Consider the following 25,410-nt stretch of genomic DNA (forward strand, 5'->3'; position numbering starts at 1 on the left):
TGTGTGTATGTATGTGTGTATGTGTGTATGTGTGTATGTATGTATGTATGTGTGTGTATGTGTGTGTATGTTTGTATGTGTGTATGTGTGTGTATGTTTGTATGTGTGTATGTGTGTATGTGTATGTATGTGTATGTGTGTATGTGTGTGTATGTGTATGTGTGTGTGTATGTGTGTGTATGTATGTGTGTATGTGTGTGTATGTGTATGTGTGTGCATGTGTGTATGTATGTGTATGTGTGTATGTATGTGTATGTGTGTGTATGTGTTTGTATGTGTGTGTATATATATGTGTGTGTGTATGTGTGTTTACGTATGTGTGTGTATGTGTGTGTTTGCATGTGTGTGTTTGTATGTGTGTGTGTGTATATGTGTGCTAGCACATGCATGTACACGCATGTGGGGAGATGTGTAGAGGTCAGAGGACAACTTTGAGGAGTTGGTTCTCTCCTTTTACCGTGTTGGTCCCAGGGATTGAACCCAGGTCCCCAGGCTTGATGACAGGTGTCTTTCTGAGCGGAGCCATCTCACCAGACGCCCCCCTCCCAAAGCAGCCCTTCCATGAGACTCCTTTTGAAGAGTTGTAGTTGGGCATTTTGGTCACCTGACCTGTGCCCACTGTCTGGCTTCCATCTCTCTCACCTCTCTCTCCACACTTGTCCCTGGGGCCATCCTCAGAATCTTAAGGTCTGTGACAAAAACTTCTCGCCCCAGGAGAGGAAGGATTTCACCAAGGACTTTCTATTTCCCTATTCAGAAGGACTTAGAAATTGAACTGCAGCTGTGTAAAACTAAACTCACTCCACGAGGGGCAATTCACAGTTGCACAGGACTGAAGTGATAATCAGACAAGCCCTTCCCGGTTCTTCAAACACAAAGTCGTCTTTCTCGGGCTTGCACCATTTCCCTGGGGTCCTTTATTGACGACCCTCGTATGGACAGTTTGGCTTGATGCTTTCATAATCCAATTCCGCTGTGCCCTGTTGTCTCCAGCCACTGGAGCTGGGTGTCTCCCTGAACCTGCAAGGACTGTAGTGGGGACAGAAGGGGGCCTCCCTGGGAAATGGCTTCCTCTGACTCGCTCTGCATAGCCTCTAATCAGGTCAGCTAGTCCTGGGATCAGGAATAAGGGGCGCCTGGGCTCCACCGACATGGTACTGGTAATGTAATTATGGAATAACAGACCTGACTTTCTTAGCGGTAATACAATTTTAGATCCCCAGGGAATACGATGGGCGCAGCAGAATTGGATTACAGAAGCATCAAGGATATAGTGTGTGGTACTTGGAGCCAAGTTTGGGGGACTATGGCATTCAACAGCTCTTCAAATGTACTAAGCAGAACCTATGAGTTTTCCCAGGGGTGCAGTGAACCCTCAACAGACTGTAGGCACAGGCTACTGGGCAACTGATAAGAGGGACATCGAGACAGGAAGCGGGGACAGGCATCTTTCTTGGACCTCTGTAGTGAGAATGACAAGTACAGTTGGGTTCTGCTAGAACAAGCTCCCACTTAAAACCAGCTAGAGCATCTAGAAAGTCACAGAAGGTGTCAGCTGTCAATCATCTCCTCCCTGCTGCCCAACTCAGTGTCTCTATAGCTTAGGATACAGTCAAGTAGAAAGGTCAACTTCCAAGAGACAACGTTAGCAGACTCACAAAGAAATGCCAACTTTTCAGGCAGGGTTACTTTGGCGCCCCCTGCCCCACTCTCCAGAATTCCCCAAATGCTTGAGGTTCAGGAATCATGAGAAGTCATTTGTGGGGGGGAGGGAGACACACACCACCTTCTCCAGTCATCCATGTTTTAATACTTCCACATAGTTCTAGAATACGGCTTACTGTGGAAATGCTCCAAAGCCCTCTTGGTTTGCTCTATTTAGTCTTATTTTACCTTAGTCCTAGCTTAAGGTACCTAGGACCTATGGCATGGGACAAAAAGATGGAACCATAAAGTTTTAATCTCTGAGTCCTCAGCACAGAAGCTGGCCTGAGTAAAAAGGAGGCACCACCATGGCCATCATCTGCAGCAGTGTGGCTTAAAGGCCACTGTGCGATTTAACATGACATCAAGACAGTAATTTATAAATATTCTCCCCACCCACAGGCTAAGGATGGAATGCAGGGTCTCTTGCACATGAGGCAAGCCCTCTGCCACTGGGCTAACCTCAGCTAACCTGGACCCAAGCACCCCAGGACAGGACATCTGGGTTCCACTCACCCCCGCAGGAGCTTGAAGAGCATACAACCCAGGGAGAACCAGTCGGCGCTGCTGTCATATGGTGTCCCCTTCTGCAACACCTCCGGAGCCATGTACCCATGGGTGCCCCTGGGGAGGGAAGGAGATGGTCACGGGAGGACGCTCACTCTGGAATAAGGAGGACACCGCCCCGTGTTGAGAGGGCAGTGGCTGAACACGGAGAAGAGAGCATGCACCATGGCCTGAGCACACGCCTTATGCTGAGTGCTCTGCAGAAGGCGATCGTGAGTTCACACAGGAAGGGAAGGAGGATGAGGGCAATTTGGCTAGGCCATCTATCACCCAGTGGACCGCCAGGGTTGATGCAACTGATCTGGCTGGTGGTGTCTGTGAAGACCCATAGGTACATACACTGTGCCCCAAGATGAGCCTGAGCGACCTGGGGGATCTACGACGCCATCAAAAAGAATGTTGAGAAAGCCCCTGTCTGCAGCTCTATAGCTGTTCTCTTTCTCACTGACTTCTGTCAATGAGAGGATGAAGAGGTGCTGAGGGGAACGCAAGTATGGCCATGGCTCAGCATCACAAGGCCCAAGAGGTGAACCTACGTAGGGCAGGAGGCAAGGTTCAAATCATGCCCTGCCTTAGGGTAAGTGCTGCTGACTTGCTTACGCACACTGAGGATTCACTCAGAAACCCCAAGTCAGTAAGGATCATGGGTGATCACTGGAGCCCATGGGGAGGCTTGAAGGAGCTGCACAATATGTGAAATGGGTGCTGGCAGGTAGTGGCAGGCCTGGCTTTCCACAAGCTGCCAGCATAAGATCAAAAGAGCCATGCCAGCAACAGAGGAGGCCCCTGCCAGGGCTTCCAAAATGCTTATTGGAAAAGCTGAGCTTTAGATAGCTTGGAAGCCCTTTGAGGTGACTGTGGGGTGCTATCCATGACTGAACCACCATTTGGGAGGGGAGGGACATCTTCCAGGAGAAATCAAACCAGCTGATGTAGATGGCTCTGCAGGTGTCCACTAGCTCTGGAGTTCACTAGCGCCGCCCACGGTCACAATGCTCCCTGTACATTTATCTGCACTGAAGTGATGCCAGCATTTAAACCAGGAGCCTGGCCAACTTCTCAGCCCAATCTCTTTGTGAATGCTGTTTGAGACGGCCAGTGTCAACTGTCCACACAGATTTGGAACACCTGGGAGGGACCACTCACTCCTGGGCATGCCTGGGTCTGAACTGATTAAAGTTCATTGAGATGGGAAAACCCACACTAAAAGTGGGCAGCACCATTCCCTAGGCTTGGGTCCCGGGCTGTACAAAAGGGACAAAGAGAGCAGAGCAGGGACCGTTTTCCTGACTGGATGTGATGTGCCCAGCTGCCTCAGGTCCATAGCTAGGATGTCCCTGTCGTGATTCGATATAACCTGGAATACAACCCAAGTCCTCGTTCCCTTAAGTTGCTGTTATCAGAGCATTCTATCACAGTGACAGAAAAAGGAAGCCAAGCCACTGTTCAAAATACAGTGCTTCCAGAGGCAGGCACAGCAGGCCTCCATGTGGACTGGATTTGCCTCTCAGGACCTAGGCGGCCAGCTTAGTAGGATAAACTATGCCATGCCACAGAGCTGAGTTCTGGGAAGATGCATCCTTATGAATCTCCTACTCATGTTTAGTAATGACCACAGTAAACTGAAGACAAGAGCATGCCAAAGAGGGGTGGCATTAAAAATGCAAAAGCATCTGTGGCCAAGGAACTGCCTGGGGGAAGTGCAGATAGCCCGCTGGGCAGACCCTTGATGCTCTCAGAGCCTTGCAACAGTTTCCGGGCAAAGGGCATCTGCTTAGAGAAAATGTACCGTTTACCATCCATGTATCAACAGCTGAGCAATGCGCTTTCAAAGGCAGTTTGCATTTAAAGCAGACCCTCATTAAGCACCGCAAATCCACCCCTTCAGATCTAGTTACACAAAAGGAAGGCCTATACTTAATCTGCACACAGAATGAAACTCAGGGTACCTATCTCCAGGACCATCAGTAGAGAGAACATTTGCCCAGAGGGATGGTGAAATGTAACTGTAGAAGACTCGGCGCTAGGAATGAGAAACTTTCCTATTTATTTAGTGCCTGTGTGTGCATGTGTGTCAGGCCATGGCTTGTGTGTGGAGGACACAGGACAACTTATGGGAGTCAGTTTTCTCCTCCCTCCCTTCATGTAAAGCCTGGAGATTGAACTCAGATGGTCAAGCAGTGTGGCAACAGCTTTCTCTGCTGAGCCATTCATGGGCCCAGGGGGAGACATTCTAGAAGGGAAAGTGGGCATTCGGGGTGGTCACTGGCACACTCTTCTTCAGAGCTAGGGCAAGGCTTTTATCTAGAGGTGGCCAAAGGCCAGGTCACCTGAACTTAGCTCTGCCACCACTAAATGCAGCTCCCAGTCCTCAGAGATGGCTGTGGGCTCAAGAGGCACTTCCCTATGGCAACTGGTTCACCTCTCAAGTCTAGGATACGGCCTGTGTTAAGCCCTGAACGGTGAGTAAGCAGGTGGCTGGTTCCCTGAAGTTCCCAAAGTACAGAAGACAGAGAAGGAAGCCAGCCCAAGCTCTCCCTGGGGGCATCCTGGGCAGCATCACACGCCTCTCTCGGGCATGGGCTCTGTCACATACTCTGGCGATGAGGTAAAAATGTATTCGCTCTACTTTACAGAAGAGACTGAAGGTAAAAGGTGAGCTGACTTGCTCAGATTCCACGGGCAGCATGACCTTCAGCTTCTTCAGAACCAGACCCCTTCCCAAGCAGGGTCAGTTCCCCAGGAACTGTGTCTGTCCCCATAAACAGTGACAGGAAGCACTCTGCTCTTTACCTCCACTCCTACCACCTTGATACTGAGTACAACAGAGAAAATGCAGCTGATGCGAGACAGGGGTACCTGTGGCCAGGTGTGCTGCCTGAACAAAGGTGCCACGTTGTGGACCACGGCAAACGCAGCGGACATGCTACTCACACACTGGCGTGCGGCTTCTTTTTGGAGAAATCGCAGGCAAGACCAAGATCAGATATCCTCACATGACCGTGTTCATCCAGGAGGATGTTTGCAGGCTGAAAGAAAAAGAAGTTCAAGAGTCCCCAGGAGACAACCGAGCTGCACATGACCTCCACAGGGCATCCCTATGTCATCATGGGGAACTCTGTGTTCTCAAATCAGCCAGCAGTACAAGGAACACAGCTCCACTCTGCTGACTTCAGTGGGAAGGAGCTGTAAGGCGGACAAAGGGCCCTCCCTGTAATGGTCTGTCTTGTCCCTTTAAGAGACAAGTCCCTCCCACACCCTCCCTCATCCACAGAGGCAAGTAGATCTTTCTTCTGCTTCTAGCCTGGGCTCTCTCTGCCCTGTCTCTCTTTGGAAGAGGTGGCTGCAGCCTCCTCTCCTCTCCTCATCCTCTCCCCTCTCCCCCTCTTCCTTTCCCTCCATAACCTACTGAATAAACTATACCCAAACCCTCTCTCTGCATGGCATGCCTATCCATCTTTCACCCACTGCAACTCCTTGTGGGGACCGGCTTCCATGCCGACCTACCAAGGTTTCTCACCCACCACCTCCCACCCTCCTGGGACACACAGAGGCCTCAGGTGGTGGGACCCAGCTACCCCTATGGCCTACTGCCGCCCCTCAGGGAACTGCGCAATTTTATCTTAGCTATTACACCAACCCCACCAGAGAATGACACCCAAAGTGGGGGGGGGCAGCAGGGTTCCCACTATAGAATTGGAAGCATGTCTTCCCCATTACTCCAAGGGCTCCAGTGTAGCCACAGGGACATGCTAGCAATGGGGTTACCCCAAGAGCTCAGGTGTAGCCGTATGGACATCCTAGTAATGGGGAGCAGGTGCACAGGCTTCTGGAGGTCATCTGTGGACCACGAGGTTTAGAGAACATGACTTCAAGGGCCAAGACAAGGAAGGGATCTTGCAGAGATGTTCAACTGTTGACCCAAGGACTGGGAGCATCCCAAAGCTTCATGCTAATTCTGACGAACAGCCACCGCTGACGAGGGCCCTAGCAAATGGCCAAAACGGTCTGATCCTGACTCTGAGGTGACTGGGACAATTTCCATCCACATTAGATTTGGGCAGAGCAATCACAGAAACAAAGGCCACGCCCCCAACACACCCAACCACAGTCTCCTCAGGAATAGCTTTTTGCCTTCTGCCGTGAAGCACCTATTGTTTTGACTAAAATAAAAATAATGGCAAGCTCTTACAATACTGAAGCATGAATAATCATGAGTGAATAGGATTAAATTAGAATGGGAACTGAATAACATCACTGCCTACTAAAAAGCTTAGAAAACAAACACAGCAGAGACATGGGTAAAAGCCATCCCAGGGTCTAAATTAAGACACAGGGCAGCAGCTCCGTGAGCTGTCAGCATCTATCTGGTTCCTCATAAAATTCATGAACAGCTAACATGCCATGAGCCCACCAGCATCTGGTTATTTCTAGTTTAATAAAAAATTATCTTTTCTTCTGTATGCACACATGAAAGAAAGCTAAGAGAGTAATCCTTTAACACAAAGAACACTTTCAACTTCTCAGAAGTATTCGGGGAAAAGAAATTATGTGCCCAAAACCAAAATATAGCATTTTGCTTCCTAGATCTATCAGCGTCAGGACAGGCTGGTACAGCTTGGGAGGCTGAGACAGGAGGATCTCAAGTTCCATGCTGCCCTGGACTACACACAGGGAGACCCCTGTCTCAAACAAGCAACAACGTCTCACAGAGCCCTGGAGAAAGTAACAGGACTTCATCTCAGACCACTGCATATTCGACCACTCCAGAAGGAGACAGAGTGAGCCACCAGCACTTTGTCTCGGCATTCTCTTATCCTATTGGTAAGCTGCCATCTCTACAATTCACCTCTCGTTGCTACTGAGACATCCCACACATGTCTATAATCTGTCGGGGGCTCACCCTGGATGATTCTGTTTGTTTGTTTTTGTCAACTTGACGCAAGCTAGAGTCATCTGAGAAAAGAGAAGCATCATTGAGAAGATGCCTTCATATGATCAAGCTGTAGGCAAGCCTGTAGGGCATTTTCTTAATTAGTGATTGATGGGGTAGACACAGCCCATTGTGGGTGGTACCGTCCCTGGTCAGGTGGTCCTGGGTTCTCTAAGAAAGCAGGCTGAGCAAGCAGTGGGGGAATAAACCAGTAAGCAGCACTGTAATGGTAAAAGTAAAACACTGCGGTCACCAAGGGGCGGCAGCGGGCAGCTTGCCACAAGGGGCAGTGAGTACCAGGCAGGGAGCCACAAGGAGCAGTGGGTACTAGGCAGGGAGCCACGTGGCAGGTGAGAGCCCTCGGTGGGGCAGCCAATCCCTCGAGGAGCTGCAGCGGATGAGAGACAGAGAGGGATAGCCATACCATGTGGAGAGAGGGTTTGGGCAGAGTTTACTCAGTGGGCTATAGGAGGGAGGGTGAGGAGAGAGGGAGGGAGAAGGGGGAAAAGGGGAGAGAGAGGCAGAAAGAGAGAGAGAGAGACAGAGAGACAGAGAGACAGAGAGACGGGGAGACAGAGAGAGAAAGAGAGAGAACCAGAGGGGGAGGGGAGAAGGGAGAGAAGCAGAAGTTACTTCTTCAGGAGAGGGAAGAGAGAGACAGAAAGGAGGGAGCTTGCAGGCTGGAAGAGGAAGGAAGATCCAAGGGGAGGAGAGTGGGCAGGGCTTATCTCTTAAAGGGACAGGGCAGACCATTACAACCACCCCTCCATGGCCTCTGCATGCTCTTGCCTCTAGGTCCCTGCCCTGTTTGAGCTCCTGTCCTGACTTCCTTACGTGATGGACTACAAGCTATAAAATGAAACAAACCCTTTCCTCCCTAAGTTGGTGTTGGTCATGGAGGTTTATTGCAGAAATAGAATCCCTGACTAATTCAGTCCCTTTTATTTTTTTCTCTGTCTGCATCACACATAAGACAGTGTCACCATGGACACACCCATATTCCCTCCTGCATGGAGACCCCAGCACCAAGCACTTGACCATAGCTCAGTAGTCAATCTCAGCTCAGTAAGGGACCACAAGGTGTCCCCAGGAAGTTTTACGAACTGAGCTGCAATCCACAACCCACCCCTTTCCATCCAAGCAGCCTTGTTCACAGGAGCAAGGACTCCATCATCCTTCATCTCGGCCCACAGCTTGTCTTTATCCCTCTCAAACCCTGACCCACCAGCAGGGTAAGATCTGTCCCTTAGTGAGCATCAACCAAACCATGATTATATATGAAGTTGGAAATGCCCCAAACATACCAACTAGCATCTCCTTTATTGTGTAACACCTGGACCTAGCATGAGAACTTCACCCAGCACCTTAGCAGGCACTGAGGTTGCCATGACAATGGGGATTGGCCACAGGTACCGTCCCTGCTGTGGGCACACCCCAATCCTCCTCACCTTCAGGTCTCTGTAGACAACAAAGCGTGTATGCATGTGCTCGAGACCCAGGATGATCTCGCTGGCATAAAAGCGCATCTCCTTCTCAGAAAACACCCCGTGCTGGGAGAGGTGGTAGTGCATGTCGCCCCCTGCAACCAGAGACCCAGAATGTTCACTGAGAGTAGATGGGGTCACCCTAAAGAAGGAGGGTGCTAGAGCAAAACAGAATGGCTCTTCCTTTTGCTTTGACACCTGTCTTTGGTTTCTGTAATCAGATCAAAGTTGATCATTATAGAAACAACTTCAAGTGAATGAGATGGAGCCACCATTAGGGGCTTGGTGGCTCTGCTACCAATTATACCACCAGGCATGGGCCAGCTGAACCACTGATCATTTAAACCTGCCTAGTAACTGGACCCACCTACATAGTGTTCCAAAGCAATGACAGCCTCAATAGTCCACAGTTAAAAAAAAAAAACCAAGAAAAGAAAAGCCTTCAACACTGGTCCCATGGAGGGGGATATGATGCTGTCAAACCAGTGAAGTGTAACTGGAAAACCCTAGGTGATGGGTATCCAAGAAACCTCATAAAACTGTTACCCTAGCCTTGACTTCAGAATTGTTCAAAATACAATGTTGGGAAAAGGAAATAGTTGCACTGCTTCAAGGACAGCCCATAAGGCCCAGGGCAGGGAGGGGTATATGATAAAGTCTGTCACATGGCTGACTTTGCTGCCCTGGACTCCACACACCTCTGCCCTCATTGCACACGTACTGAGACACTAAACAAAGAGCTCCAAGCTCTTCCCAGTGGGCCAGCTCAGCCTCCACCAGCCTGGCCCTGGCAGGGAAGGGGCCACTCTGTCCTCACGCCTCCATGAGCACTGCCCCCTTCTGCCTATCTACACACAGGATCTGCAAGGCATGTGCTGTTGGCACTGGCATCTTTGGCTCATTACTGACCTTATGTTCTTCCTATTTTGGGGGTAGATCTGAGCTCAAATCAAACACTCAAAACATAATAAAACTTCAAGGGAACTAAAAAAATAAAAAGAATCTGAATGGCTGAATGGTTCATCTTTCATGTCAGCTTTTCCTAAAAATACTCCAAGTGCTCCAATATCACATCCTCGTGCTGAAAGCCTCCGCAGCTGAACATTTTGTATCTGTGTGTTTTCGGGGTAACTGTTCATGTTTCAAAGATGAATGCAGAGTCCTGAGGACATCGGAAACACAGAGGAGCAAGGCAGGACCCACACAAACCAGTCCTGGAAAGCCAGCTTCTTAATGCATGCCTGTGTTTGGCCTATAGGCTTCGGAGATATTTCATTCCCAAGAGTTGAGACCACGAAATAAGCTAATTAAAGCCTGGGGGCAACTGCAGTCCAGAAGGTAAAACTTCAAGGCCAGGATTAATTTTGTGAGAAGTTTCTAGACCTAGCTTCCCAGAGAGAGAATGGCGAGGCTGAGAGAGAAATCACAGCCAATATTGAAGATGAATCTACTGTAGTCCAAAGGGCAAAGATGCCCTCCAAATTACAAAGAGATTACAATTATGGGACAGGTTCGCAGAGTCCAGCATGCCTGGGTGCCACCAGCTCAGAATGAATGCCACACAGAGCTCTCCCTGCAGCTGAACCCTTGGGTTTGCTTACCATTCATCAGGTCCAAGATAAAGCAGAGTTTGTCCGGTGTGTGAAAGGCGTAAGTCATGCAGACAATGAAGGGACAGTCCTAGAGAGAATGAACACAAGTCTGAGCAGAACAGAAGCCGCCCCAGAAATCATTCCTACCACCAAACACCCCACTGCAGACTCCTACTCCTTCTCCTTGACCCTGAGTGTGACATGCACTGGTCACTTCAGAAACCATGGAGCAACGATCCTGCTGATGACAGAGACAGACACAGGCCATCAGAGCAGCTGAACTCGAGACATTCTCTCACCCTGACTCAACCTGGCATTGCTCTCTTCAGAGCCTTCAGGGACGCTGCTGCCCCACTGGCCTCTGCTGGCCATGGTTTGGGTTCTGTCCAGTCAACTATGTATTTGAATCTCTGCTTTGAACGCAGGAGAACCGAACGAGAGGGTGGCTGGCGTCTGTGCTATTAGGACGAAATTAGCTTTTGAAGGTGGAACCTATGTTGTAGAGTGACTGACAGAGTAACAGTAAATGGGTGTCCACGTCCCTTGAATCAGTTATGGATTCCACAGAAACCTAACAGAAATGAGCGCTGACAGGCTGACAGCAGCTAAAGTACAGACACGCTTTGTGAAAAACAGCCAGGAAAGTCACAGACGGATGTGATGACTTCTCACGGGGCTGGGAGAAGGCTCGGTGGGAACACTGCTGCACAGCGTGAGGACCTGAGTCCAGATGCCCACACCCACCTCAGTACACACTGGAATGCTAACACTGGGGAGGCAGAGACAAGGGGATCCCTAGGGCTCACTGGCTGTCCATCTAGCCAAGTCAGTGAGCTCCAGGTTCAGGGTGAGACCCTGTCTCAAAACACAAGGTACAGAGTGACAGATTAAGCCAGCATCCACTTCTGGCCTCCACAGGCACACATATGGACAAGTATCCCCATGCCTCTGAATAAGGTGAGCATACACACACACACACACACAGATGACACATGCATATGCACATATATACAAGCAAAAATAAACACACATATTACATATATATGCACTCATATATACATGTGCACACACATAGGAGCACACACTATATAAATACACGTGTATACACATGTGTACACACATATAGAGGCACACAGATACACACAGGTATGCTCATACATATGCATATAAGTATCCATAGGTATACACACATGTATCCACAAACACAAGTGCATATAATATATATACATATACACACAGGTGTACACATGTATACAGGAGCATACATACACATACATACAAACAGGTGTGCACACACACACACACACACACACACAGAACTGCTCATAAGGTAAATGTAGTTCAGACGGTGTGGCCTAAGTTCAAGCCAAAACAATGCAGCTGAGGAAGGAACTCTCCAGTGAGCACACAAGCAGATGGTCACTTGAATGCAATAAATGCAACATAAAAGGCAACAGGCAGGGTCAGCGTTTTCTATCAGTGCTGGACAGCCGAGCATCTGCACAACAAAGCCAAAGTATGGCCTGGCCTCACACTCTGTACCAACACTACTGTTTAGACACCTAGGTGCTGAGCCGGGACCAGCTGTTTGGAGCTGTTACCTGGACTGTGCATCACCTGCTGACCCCATGACCTGGCAACTCCACACTAGGCAGACAGTTGGGGGCCCACCTGTGCTACAGGTGCAAGAGCTGCCGCATAGCTCTGCTGGATTTGCCCAGCCCAGGAAGTCCCCTGAGGAGAGTCAGCAGAAGGAGCACTAGACAGGAGCTCAGGCTCTGCAGACCATGCACAGCATCCTCCATCCATTCTGTGTCCTTTTCCTCCATCTAGAAACGGATGAGCCGTTCTTGGCTCAGGGGCTGTCTAGAAGATGGCCTCAAGCTGGATCTGGTCCTGGGGAAGCTCCCGCCAACCCTGCTGTCCAGCTCATGGAGCAAGCGCCATGTGCAGCAATACAGGCTACCTTGTGCTCTCAGGGGGAGAGAAGCAGACTCAGTCACACGTAGGTCGGGCTAACAGCAGAGCTAGCCACCTTGTGAAAGCTCAGGAGAAGAATGGCCTGGGCAGGGAACTGGTGTCCCAAGCCTTGGGTGACTTCCGGACTTCTGACTCCTGACAAGGCTGCTTCTCCTGATGACCAGTCCTCATGACTGCTCTTCTTCCGCAGGACTCACAAGTCCAGGTTCTTCACGTGTCCTCACCACTGTGGAATATTTGTTTAACTATGCAAAGATGTGTTCCCCATGCTGAACTATGCAAAGATGTGTTTAGTTATGTAAAGATGTGTTTCTGTTTTACCTTGCCTGCTTTAGGCTCCTGATTTCTGATAAAAAGTTGAATGACCAAGAAAGAGGGATGCGGTATAGGCAGGACTTCTGTGCAAGGAGAGTAAGTAGGAGGAGAAATTTAGTCTTTAAAGGAAAAAGAAAAAGAGACACCAGGAGACACTGGGGGCCAGTAAGCCAGATACGGAGGAAGCAGGAAAATAGGGCATACAGAACTAAAGACCCGAGGCAAAACATAGTTGAAGAGAAACGGGTTAAATTAGTCTAAAAGAGCTAGTGGGCAAGTCTAAACTATGGCTGGGCCTTCACAATTCATTAGTCTCTGTGTCTCTATTTAGGAGACATTATTTAGGTGGCCCAAAAAAAATCCCAACTACACCTCACCACTGGAGGGTTGCAACCACAACACGGCCTATCCACACAATATGGACTTTCTCAACATTGTGAATTATTAAAATCCAAAGAAGGTGCCAAGGTTTCCACAGGAAAACTTCTTTAAAACCTTGGTATTAGGTAGACGCTTAATCTGTAAGTTCTCACCACGCAAGCGAGACAGTCTGAGTGGGATCTCCAGAACCCACATTAAAGAGCTAGTCACAGTGACCTGTGCTTGCAATCCCAACACAACGGAGGCAGAGAGGCGGTGTACAAACTTAGACTCATTTCCATAAGTTCTAGAGAAAATTGGGTCAAGATGAACGACAGCTTCCTTTTTGGTCCTTTGCTGAGATGGTGAATTTATTGATGCCAAGTGTTGTGTGCCCTCAAGAACAAGAAGCACAGAACTATCCTCCTGTGAGCCTGTGGCCTTCTGGGCCCTGTTTAACTCAGGGTTACTATTACTGTGATGAAACAACATGACGAAGATTTAGTTGGGATAAAGGGTTTGTTTGGTTTATGTATCCTGGCCCACAGTCCACTGAGGGAAGACAAGACAGGAACAGGGCAGGAACCTGGAAGCAGGAGCTGATGCAGAGGCCACAGAGGGGTGCTGCTTAGTAACTTGCTCCTCATGGCTTGCTCAGTCTGCTTTTTTATAGAACCCAGGACCACCAGTCCAGGGATGGCCCCAATCACAATGGGCTGGACTCTCCCCCATCAACCACTAACTAAGAAAATTCTCCACAGGCTTGTGTACAGACTGATCTTATGGAGACATTTTCTCAATTGAAGTTTCCTCTTCTCAGATGACTCTAACTTGTGCCAAGTTGACACAAAACAAGCCAGCACAGCCCTCCCCCCCATGCTTCTCCAGATCTCTCCACGACCTTCTGGGGAAACCATCTTATTCTGCTCCACAGTTCCCCCTAATCCTCAGTGGTGCTCCCCTAAAACTTGCCCTGTGATCTAAGGGGCAGCTCAGTGGAACAGAGGACCCTAAACTCAGTAAGGCCAGGGTCTTTCCAAGCTTAGGTGGGGAACTGTACCCAGGACACCGGAGGACCTTACAGGGAAGATTCTGGGACACGCTGGCTTGTAGTCCTTCTAATGACAGCCGTGAAAAACTGCAAAGAGGCTGGCTGTGTCTCCCCGAGAAAGCAAGGGCCTTTAGTAAGAAAATGAATGAGTTTTAGATTTAGAATGAGGCTCTAAAAAACCAGCAGGCCTCACTTCCTTAATTCAAAGCCCAGGAAGTCAAGCCCAAGCCCATTGAATAGGGTACTGCTTGCCTGAAGCCACAAAGGAGTGGATAGCCGACCAGGATGGAAGCCCCACACCTGCTGGGCTCTGAGCATCCCCAGGGCTCCATAGAAGGCGGTTTCATCCAGTGCCAGGTATAGGCTCCCGTCAACCCAGTTCCAGCCAGCAGGATCTACACCTTCTCCTTCTTCTTTGTAACCAGCCTCAGTCCTGACCATCAAGTTCTCAACATGCAAGCCGTTCAAGTTTGAGTCTTTCAAATCCTTTATGCAAGCCTTGTTTCTCACAGCCTCAGACCACAGCCAGGTGACGATCTCTGCCTGCTTTCAAGTTCATGCTTGGGAAAACCCACAGCTACTTCACCAAAGCTGCACCTGCCACCAGAGCCTTCCCTGATCTCTGCATGAGGGTAGAGAGCCTAACAGCAACATGTGACAGTTGGGCATCTGACCAAAGTACTGTGAGACTGTACAAATACTTGTGGTCAGCCTCTCCCCTGCCACACCTAGGAAGCCCCTCCCCTGCCACACGTTAGAAGCCCCCTCTCCCCCAGACCCTCTGATTTCTTTAGTCTGGAGCTCAGTTGTTCCCCCAGGGTAAGTGGTTAGTTTTCATGGCTTTAGTTCAAGCCCCACAGTGCTTATCACTGACGTGATGTGAAACAGATCAGAAGGAGTAACATAGTAACAGAGAAAAGGGGTAGGCTAGTTGCTGCCTCGGAATCCACTGCCTGCCAGCCTCATTGATCCAGGGGCCAAGCGGCCGCCAGAAGGAGTGTCGTCTGGTGTCCATGCAGAACTAGACGCTGACAATCCCAAGTCACTTTGCTATGGCTCTCCAGGCTGAGGCACTTGTGCCCCCATCAACCAGCCTCCAGATCAGTATCTGGACATAAGTAGGGCTCTCTTCGGTCAGCTTACATTAGTGGCCCAATGTAACATCATTTTCAAATTTATTCCCTTCAGGTCAGACCAAAGATACACCCTTGTTTGAAAAAAAATTAAAAGAATACAAACAAAATGACCTTGTATACTTCCAACATCAAAAAAAAAAATACATTCTCCGTATGACATCTTGAAAACGAACGGGGCTTTAAAATAACTCACTGAAAATGGAGCTAAATGTCCAGAGCTGGAAAGCAAGGGCACACAATGAGGGATTTTTAGAGCCCCGTTCTCATCCTACAGGTCACCTAAACAACATGACTGTTTGGCCTCCGTAGCAAACAGTCCTTCTGGAAGCTCTGAAAATTAGAATCATTACCAACCACAAGTCAACAAAAGCTGGTCATGAAAACCCACTTTGCCTCCAAAGGGACGACTGAGCTTGGGTCAGTGAGGCCGAGAACTGGAAGCGGTGGGTCCACTCTGGGTCTCCACAGCCCTCTTACCAGCTGAACAAAGGTTTGATGAGATCCTTTGGGCAGAGAGGACATAGAATCCGGTGGTGACAGTCAGAGGGCCCACCTATGGCCTGGACAGGGACAATCAGACACCCTCCAATTACGACAGGGATACTGCACCACAGTACAACTCCATGGCACCAACCCTGCCCTGCTCTGAGTGTTGCCTGCAGCCTTCTGATGTCCACATGCTGCATAGATTTAGACAAGGGAAGCTGTCTTGGTTGGGTGGCATCTGGGGTTTCTGTAGGTGGTGGTCCAGGGAGTGAACACCAGGCCTCATGCCTGCCCATCAAGTGCTCTTTCCCACAGCCACATCTCCAGCTCCAGAGCTGAGGCTGCCGTGACTGACAACACCCGCTGCCAGACAAATAAGTCAGAATGAAGTCCCACCCCTACCTGGCTCATGAAGGACAGGGGCAACCTTTCTTCCTTTGGCTAGCTTTCCACGGTGTAGGCAACTATTAAATGACATTCAAATGTTCTTCTGCCATCTGGCACTACACGCCACAAAGAAGGAAGCCAAGGAAGGGCAGGGCTCCGAGGGAGATGCTGGGTCTGCAGGACAGGGGCTGTGCTGTCCTCACACTCCACCCACCCTGCCCGGCCCTCCCTGTGTAACACCCTAATCCAGCCTTGTTCAACCTCCTCTGTGATCAGCTCGGACTAACAAGAACAATGGATAAGAGCTAAGAAGCCACAGGGCCAGCCACTCACCCCAGTGCTGACGAGGGACAGCATGATCCTCTCGTTCAGGGCCAGGGTCTCCCCCTGCTTCATCTTCACCCTCTTCTTGTCTAAGCATTTCATGGCGTACCTTAGAACAAACGGGTGAGGGTGCAGTCAGCTGGTTACACCAGGCTACATGAACTTCTGGAATATTTCTACCACATTGAAAGAAAGCAAGATGACACCCAGGTGCCCTGCAGGGAATCTCCATTTTGCTGGCACTATGGGAAGAAAGAAATTGTGCAGAACCACAGGGATTTCTCTCAGCACGTGGGTAGAGAAGCTAGTTCGATAAAGAATGAAACAATAAATAAACATTAATAAAGAAATACATACCGTGTGCTCCTGCCCCATGATACTGGGCGGGGGAGCGGGGAGCAGGAGACCCTGACTGGCTTCTCCCACCCTCATGCATGTGTTGTGGTCTTTCAAGTGATAAATAGACTTTTCATGTCTGTGGCTGGTTATTGGAGGGTCCGCTGACAACTTAAAATTTGCAAGAACCATCTCAGTTGGAGGAAAGCAGGAAGCACTTTCAGTAAAACAGTGGGAAGCTGAGAGAGAAATCTAAAGTTTGGGTGACTGTCACGTTTGCTTCAACTCTCTGGGACTCAGAAAACGGGCTTGCTTGTGTTTTGTTAACTGAAACAGTGTGAGCTGGGCATGCTGGGAAATGCCTTGAGGCAGAGGCAGGTGACCTCTAAGAGCCTGAGCTCAGCCTGGTCTAGTAGACAGTTCCAGGACAACCTTGGCCATACACTGAGACCCTATCACATGACCTATAGGAAAGCAGGCGGAGCATGGATGCTCGAGTTTAGTGTCTTCTCTGTGCAATCCTACAATGATTGGGTTCCTGAGGCGGCAAGGAATCCTCAGTACATGGGAAATAGTTTCTCCCTGACAAGGAACTTTTGAGATGTTCCACATATTGCCAGGATGGTTTTCATAAAACCTCCTACTGAAGAGCAGAGAGGACAGGACACCCTGGTCCTGGGGGGAACTTTCAGCAGGAGCCCTACGGGGCCTTTGTGGGCATCATGGGGCTCAAGCTCCAAGAGGAACAGGTAGCAATTGCAGGACGGTCCTGCCCTGGCGTGGGCACTCTGCATGTGGCTCCTGTTAGCTTTACGGCAGCCCTGACAAGTGGAGGACCAGGCTGACGGTCCAAGCTCAAGCCCTATGTCTTTCTGTGGAAGCAAGGCCTCCACAGTGCACTCTTATGGCAGCCCTGACAAGTGGAGGACCAGGCTGATGGTCCAAGCTCAAGCCCTATGTCTTTCTGTGGAAGCAAGGCCTCCACAGTGCACTCTTATGGCCCCGGTGAGAAGACAGAGGCTCACATTTTCCCGGTGTCTGCTTTCCTGCAGCCGTACACTTCCCCAAACCCTCCACGGCCAATAATCCTGTGCACGCTGAAGTCGTTCATGGTCAGCTGTGGAGGCATAAGACAGAAGGAAGACCAAAATCACAGAAAGTCACATCAAGCGAAGTGCAGACAGCCTGCTGTCCCCTTCCCCTTCCAGGAGAGACTCCTGAGCCTCTCAGGGTGGTGTAACTAGAAGCAGCCTTGTCCCCTGGCCACCTCCCCGTGACACACCAGGCCCAACATGGAGACAGTGTGGGGCTGCAGTGTGGGAGGGGATTGTCCCTGCAGACTTGAAAACCTTAGGTTATACGAGCCATGACCCTAGGGCCAAGTGAGTGTAGAATTCCTATTCAAAATGAATAGTGAGCTCAGCCACCAGGAAGCCTAGAGTTTGGGGACAATGAGACTATTCCAGGCACTATCCTGGGAGGTGTGTGTGGGGGGGGTGGACAAGAGTCCATGTCAAGAGCATCTGTTTCAGGACAAATGTCCTTCTCACTGGAAATGCTGAGAGGCTGGCTGTGGGCAGGGCTCCTCAGATGAAAATAAAAGAGAGTCACAGAAAAAGGCTTCATTTATACAAGTGCTCCTCCATCCACAGAGCTCAGGGGCCAGGAAAGAGGTCTATGTGTGTGTGGGGGGGGTGCATGTATCTGTGTATATATGTGTGTACGTGTATCTGGGAATATCTGTGTGTATCTGTGTCTGTGTATATATGTGTGTGCCTGTATCTGTATATATATGTGTATACGTGTGTATCTGTGTCTGTGTATGTATGCCTGTGTGTTATCTGTATGTATATGTGTATGTATCTGTTCCTGTGTGTATGTATATGTGTGTGCCTGTATCTGTGTATATATGTGTGTACTTGTATCTGGGAATATCTGTGTGTATCTGTGTCTGTGTATATATATGTGTGTGTCTGTATCTGTATATATATATATATATGTATACGTGTGTATCTGTGTCTGTGTATGTATGCCTGTGTGTTATCTGTGTGTATATGTGTATGTATCTGTTCCTGTGTGTATGTATATGTGTGTGCCTGTATCTGTGTATTTGTATGTGTACGTGTGTCTGTGTGTATATGCCTGTGTGTGTCTGTGTGTGCCTATGTATATGTGTGTGCGTGTGTGTGTTCCAAACCCTTTCTTTTAAACCATCCGGGACACGGGATACAAACAACAGGTTTAGTGAACTCCTCTTCTAACAGAACTGCTTTAGGTACAAATTTTCTTGAAAAACAAAACACAATTGATTCTTTTGCCCATTAAACCCCATGTTTTTCAGAAGATCCTCATGAGGAAGGTAGAGATGGAGACAGAACTGTGCATTCAAACATGACCCACGGACCAGTCCTTTCCCGGAATGACTGACACTTCAGACTAGGGAATGGTGTGCTACCTAGCAACTACACACAGTGGTGGTCTGCGTCCAACTTTTTTCAACTTTCCTGTTTTGTGGAGAGAGAGAGAGAGAGAGAGAGAGAGAGAGAGAGAGAGAGAGAGAGAGAGAGAGATTTGTCCCTCATGCTGAGGCCTGAATCCTTGCACTCAATAGTGTTCTACCATTGACCCAACCCCTACTTCTGTTAGTTTCAAAATAAGGAAAAGGAAATAAAACAACCCTGGAACTTTATTCCAGCAAAGGATTCTACTCCTTTTATTATATCCTACAGTAGACAGGGAAAGGAATCTTCACAACATGGCCAGAGCCCAGGCTGCAGAGACAGCATATTAGGTTGTGTTGTCACTGTCACACTCGGGGGTCCATCAATTCCAGCCTAACATAGCCTTTCCTATGTATATGAACTCATTCTCACACAAATACGAGAAAAGAGAGTCAAGGTCCTGACTGCTTCTCAGTGAGCATGGGAGCCCGCCTTTCCAGCCATGGAGCCATACAAGGACATCTGCTGAGAACCCTTGGGGAAAATGTTCCAGAACAAAGCAGCGTTTTCTCATGACATCAGGGCAGAGGAAACAGAAGGATGGTACTCACATGAATATTTAATTCCACATTCTTCCACTGACAGAATCTGGTGAATTTATCGCTAAAAGAGAATATGAGTAATTACCAAAGTGTTACATAAACACTTAATAGGGTTCTAGAAGAGCCTTAAGGGACGGGCTGAAATCAACTCCAGTGTTGCCTCTCACACGAGGAAAACATTCTCAAAGACTACACCCGACAGGTCTCCCACACAACCCCTGCACCTGCTTCTTAGGGCAAATCTTGGAAGAGGGGCAGAAAGACTGTAAGAGCCAGGGACCAGGACATATAACAGAGAAGCCACAAACATGAATTCTCAGCAATATGGTTGCCCAAACAAGACCAGCACAGTTAACCTGCCAACAGGGACAAGAGACACCCCACATGGCCCCACCCCAAGTGAAAATCAGTCCCCTCCAAGAATGATCACCCACATAGCTTGTCCGGTCCCAAGTGGTCAGTCCTGCACACATGTGCATGTGAGCAAAGCGAAGTGGCCTCGGGTTATTCACTTGTGTGAATATATGTATTCACGCACAAATGTCTGTAGCAACAGTAATTATAGAAGAAACCATGAACTTGGAGATACAGCAGTTGGAGGGTGAGGAGCGATGACATACAACCCCAAAATATATATTAAAACTTTTTTCACCCAGCATTCGTGGCTTAATTTTACTGTTTAAATGAAAGAGCCAGTGTCTCCCCTCAGCTGTCACATGCCACATGTATAATTTGATTTAATAGTGTATGGATGTTGATTTTCTATGTCTTTCTTTCCACACAGGGCCTTCGAGACCTAGTTTCTTTTATACACAAGAGGCATTTCAATTTGGAGCAGTCTCACTTCACGGGTTTGGTAGCTATAGATGGTTCTACTATTTTAGACCTTCTGCTCTAAACGCCCAAAAAGAAAAGGACAACCAATGTTCACAAATATCTCTAAGAGCACCAAACAGAGCCCGTGTTCACTGCATGCTCAATCCACACGGCTCATTGACCCCTTTCAACAGCCCTGTGACCTGGGGCCTCCCGACCCCATTTTATGACTGCCGAGACCAAGGCCAGAAAATGGTACCGGGCAAAGATCATATGTGGGTGAGCAGGTGGACAGAGACCTGCAGGCTCCTGAGCTTCTAGAGAAGCCATGGGGTACAGCAGGGAGCCCGTGGTACTCAAGGTACCTTCCCCACTGCCTGCCAAGTTCTGTCTTCATTCACACAGTGGAGAAATGTCTTCCTCTGTCTTCTTAACTCAGGCACTATTATGCTTGCTTATCCATTAATGAGCAGAATTTTATGTGGTATTAAACTCGGGGTGTGGGCTTGGGCAATGGAGCTTTGGGGTAGAATGTCCATTGAACAGGTATAGAGTCTTGGATTCAGGAGAGAGGGGAAATAAAGAAAAGAAGTGGAGAGAGAAGGGAAGGGAAGGGCGATGAGGACCAGAAGACTGCATCTCACCTAGCCCCTGACTGATTCCTCATAAAGACACAGAATTCAAGCTTCTCTGAATGAAGCAGGGAGGAGGAAGGGAAGATGGGGTTTGTGTGAAGTCACAGGTACCAGCATCCTAAGAGAAAGCCTCCAGGGATCACTGAATAAAAGGTTTCCGATATCAATCACCCAAAGCCCTGTGGTCTTTGCAAACATAGCAGTTCTCCCAGTGAACCTAAGTGACCTTTAGTCTCTGCTGCCCTCCTAACGTCTCTTCGAGGCTGTTTAAAATCACCGTTCAGACGTGCATTGGTTTGTGCAGAAATGCCAGTCTTTGGGACTCCCCTCCCCTCATGACTTGAACCTACTCTTCTCTCTGAGAGTCTGGGTCTGACAGGATCTGACACATTTACAATCAGCCTTAGTGTTCCGGCAGCTCAGGAAGAGGAATAATAGTCAGTACCCTTTGCCGGCTAAGCGTGAACTTGCTGTGACTAGTTCCTCTTCAGGAAGCACAGATGTCCCCTGGGATGTAGCAGAGTATCTGCCTCGGGGTTAACATGGGCACGGTTCTTCATTAATACCTGGGGCAGAGGGCAAATCTCTAGGGACCAGGGCAGTCAGAGCCAAAGGACCTGGAGGGTAAAGAGGGTGAAACCTGGATGTGGGAGCGGCTCGGGTGAGTCCAGGACCAACTCTGCTGCTGCTCGGTGCAAGAGGCTCATTGAGTCTGCGGCACTCCCAGTTTCCTCTCCCCAGCCTCAGTGCTCACCGAACACAGCAGAAGAGAGCCACAGCCACACTGCTAAGGCTTCTCCTTCTTCCACAGACGCCAGAGCTCGCAGGGAATCCCACCTCGCCCCTGAATGCACCCACTCATCTGCCTATGCATCTCTGGTGATGCCCAAGGCCCGTGTTTATGAAACCCAAACTCCACACTCACAAGAAGGCAATCATGCCCCTTGGCATTCCATGATGAAGGATCACCGACTCTTGAGATAAAGAACAGAATAGTCCCTAAGCCTGGAGTAAGCGGTACCCCATCACACAACAGTAAGATAGGCTCAGAGGTGGGAGCCAGATTTGAGAAATCAAGGTAGTGGGGCTGGCCTGGAATGAGGCTGAAGATCAGCTCAGAGTGTACACTCCTCCCTGGCTTCACTGAGCCCCTTTCCAGAGGTTTCTGCTGGTACCTACGATACCATAAATAAATGCCAATTTCTCAAGACACTGGGCACAGGATAAATCACCACATACACGGTCGAGGAGAACACACACAGGGGGCTGCCTCTCGGGGGCTCGGAGCCCAGAGAACTGGCTGTGAGGTACACGGACAAACAGCTCAAGGAGCCCTGAGCAGCTTTAGAGCAAGACTGCACACTACTCTGTAGCTTGGAAACCCAGGGGGACGAATCCATCAAGTATGCAAATGATACCTCTGAGCACATAGTCTATCCCTTCCCAGGCTTGACTCGCAGTAGGAAGACATGCCTCAAAGATCCAAGATATGACATCAGATAAAACACTGCCACCATGCTGTGTCAGCAAAGGCCTCCCTCTAATCCTGGAAGTTCCCCAGACTGTCTGAATTTTAGACCATGCTGAAGTAGAAAGCAGGGGTCCAGGGCACATCAAGCCATACACCCCAGAACTATAACGTAAAGTTCAGGAAGCAGTATGACCAAAGGCTGGCTGTGGGCCATGGCCACTAAGGGCCTGTGGAGGGCTAAGGCAATGCAAGTTAGAAGGGTAGCACGTACTGGGAAACACCAGGTATCCACACACAGGCTGCATACCTTTCTATAAACTTCTGGAAAATATCCCCTCGAAGGCTCTCACAGATTTCTTCTATGTATGGCTAGAAAATATGGAGAAGAAACACCATGTAAGCAGGAACGAAGCAAAGACAGGCACATGCCAGTGGACTCGGGCCTGAGGTCAGCAACCACGCTTCTCGGGAACGATCGTTGCCCTGTGTTTGTCCCTCTTGCTGTCCCCTCATCCCAGGGTTATTATCTCAGCCAGCTCCTGCTACATTCCACATTGTCAGGGACAGAGCAGCTCCTCAGGAGCTACAGACACTTCTTCAGTGATCGGAACTGGCTTCATGAGCCACGCAGGGGGTCCCAGCCCTGAGCTATGTGAACCTCTGTCATCATCTTGAAATTCTGACTGACTTCTGAAAGGGAGATAGCATGTTTTCACTTGACACTGGGCCATGTGAGTGAGTTTCACAGCAAGTTTTGTAAATTGCTAGGAGCCTTTTCCATGTGGACTGAGATTTAAAGACTGGAAGCTGATTGTCCTAATTGTCTGTGTGGTTAATTAATGTTATACCTTCTTTAGATTCAGCGCTAAAGGTACTTAGGAGAAAGGAAAGAAGCCTCTGGGGTAGGGTGGGGTGGGCACCCTTGGGACGTGTAGGGAGTTCCCTGGAGAGCTGCTGAGAACTCCAGGCTCCTCACATGGGGATCAACTACCTTCTTCCTCAGCTCTGCTTCATCATCCTGAACAAGCAGCCACATTTTCTGCTCCACACACTCCAGTTGAGAACAAGAAGCTGGCGGATGGCCATGCTTCAAAGTTCACAGAGTGGACTTTTGGGAAAATATCTTGATAACACTTGATGAGTTGGAAGATGGGAAATTTAACTTTTTCTGCATCTTCACTAAAAGTTTGCCAAAATACATAGAGAAAGTGGGAGACCGGAGTCCTCAGAAGCAGACAGTGTCCTGGCAGCAGGTCGCTCAGGCGGGGACTCATGTCCCCATGTTCCTCTTATAGACTTTCTCCACAGGGAACAGGTGGGTTCATTAATCGTTCACTTCTCCATTTTATCGAACACTGAATTCTTCCCATTAACTGGAGAGCAGCCAAGCCTCTCTAGGACTACTTCACCACCATCTGGGCACATTTTAACTTATCAAACCTGTGGTGGCAGCTACTGATTGCCAGCCTTGAGAGGGGTCTAGAATCACCATGGAGACAGATCTCTCAGCATGTCTGTGAAGGAAGAGCCACCCTGATGCGGGGAACACCATCACGTGAGAGGCAGCTTCCTGACTGGACTCCTGCCCCCGCACTGTCCCCACCACAAGAGCTGTGTCTCCGTGGACTGTGAGCCCCAACAAACCCTTCTGTCCTGAGGTGGCTGTGTCAGGCACTGCTCAGAACCACTGCTCATGCACACAGGTGAAAGGAGACAGAACCAGTGGTCAGCCATGGGGGTGAGAGCACATGTCCCCTCTAGGTCCTCAGTTTCTTCAATCTATAAGAAGGGACAGTTGCATCTAATAAATGAGATTTAAGAATGTTGCCAGCAGAGCTTGGGGCCTAGCATGTTTCAGTCACCCACCAGCTAGGCCCCTCACCCCCCTACAAATGCACTGATGCAATTTATTTCTCTCCAAACCAGACTGGCAAACACACGGAATATTAATTGATGGCTTTGTATTTGCTGTAACACACTTGTGTTCCGCTCTAAGCTACAAGTGACTTCACTAGGTGATGGTCCTCAGTCCTTCCGTCCAGCCATTCATCCAGTTCATCACTAGGCTATGAGGATGCTGTCTTCTGAGTGAGAGTGCCCTGGGGCCACTTCTACCATAGTCTTTGGAACTCGCCTACAGAGACCTTGTTCCCTTGTCACTAAGGCTGAAATCTGAATACAGAAGGAGCCAAGGGTTGAGTGTGGCTGCACCTGTCTCCCGGGGTCATATATTGGAAGCCTGGTCTCCAGCATGGTGATGCTGCACTGGTGGGCAGGAGGTGGACAGCGCCCCGAGGGGCTCAGAAGGCATTGATACAGTTCTCCCGGGACTCTGGTCAGTTCTCATGAGAGGGTAGTTATTAAGGAATAAGCCCTGTACCCCGTCCTCAACTCTCCAGCCTCAAGCCCCCTGCCATGAGAAGAGGCAGCCTAGAGGGAAGCTGGACTGCAGGGCTTCTACTCCTGATCTAGCACAGCACCCCAGCTAGCTAAAAGCTGAGCAAAACTCTTTACTGTGAGCAGTCACTGTTGTTTCTAGAAGAAATGCTGTATCTCGTCTCCCTTGTGGGAACTTCGAGTGACAAGACAAGCAATAGATCATATGGCCCAGCAGCATCAGGACGCGACTGGGTACAGGCTATCTGTATCTATACAGTCTGTGGTACAGTCCAGCAATGTCAGACGTGACTGGCTAAGGGCTATCTACATGCCATGTAGTCTATGGTACAGTCCAGCAATGTCACATGTGACTGGCTGAGGGCTATCTACATGCCATGTAGTCTATGGTAC

The 25,410-nt window shown here is 49.2% G+C and overlaps 1 protein-coding gene across 2 annotated transcripts in view; it reads right to left on the reverse strand.

Moving 5' to 3' along the window:
• The window catches only part of Grk3 (G protein-coupled receptor kinase 3), a 103,037-nt gene that overhangs the window by 21,434 nt on the left and 56,193 nt on the right, over positions 1 to 25,410 (reverse strand). For both annotated transcript variants that reach the window (XM_005344235.2, XM_013349334.2), the window contains 8 exons: positions 22,928 to 22,989; positions 19,708 to 19,759; positions 17,681 to 17,772; positions 16,329 to 16,428; positions 10,290 to 10,368; positions 8,653 to 8,783; positions 5,206 to 5,300; positions 2,221 to 2,328 (listed from right to left, as the gene is read on the reverse strand). In XM_005344235.2, coding sequence (XP_005344292.1) covers positions 2,221 to 2,328; positions 5,206 to 5,300; positions 8,653 to 8,783; positions 10,290 to 10,368; positions 16,329 to 16,428; positions 17,681 to 17,772; positions 19,708 to 19,759; positions 22,928 to 22,989 — 719 coding nt within the window. The remainder of the gene's footprint in view (positions 1 to 2,220; positions 2,329 to 5,205; positions 5,301 to 8,652; positions 8,784 to 10,289; positions 10,369 to 16,328; positions 16,429 to 17,680; positions 17,773 to 19,707; positions 19,760 to 22,927; positions 22,990 to 25,410) is intronic.

The sequence above is a fragment of the Microtus ochrogaster genome, chromosome 2, assembly GCF_000317375.1.
Source record: "Microtus ochrogaster isolate Prairie Vole_2 chromosome 2, MicOch1.0, whole genome shotgun sequence".
Taxonomy (NCBI): Eukaryota; Metazoa; Chordata; class Mammalia; order Rodentia; family Cricetidae; genus Microtus; species Microtus ochrogaster.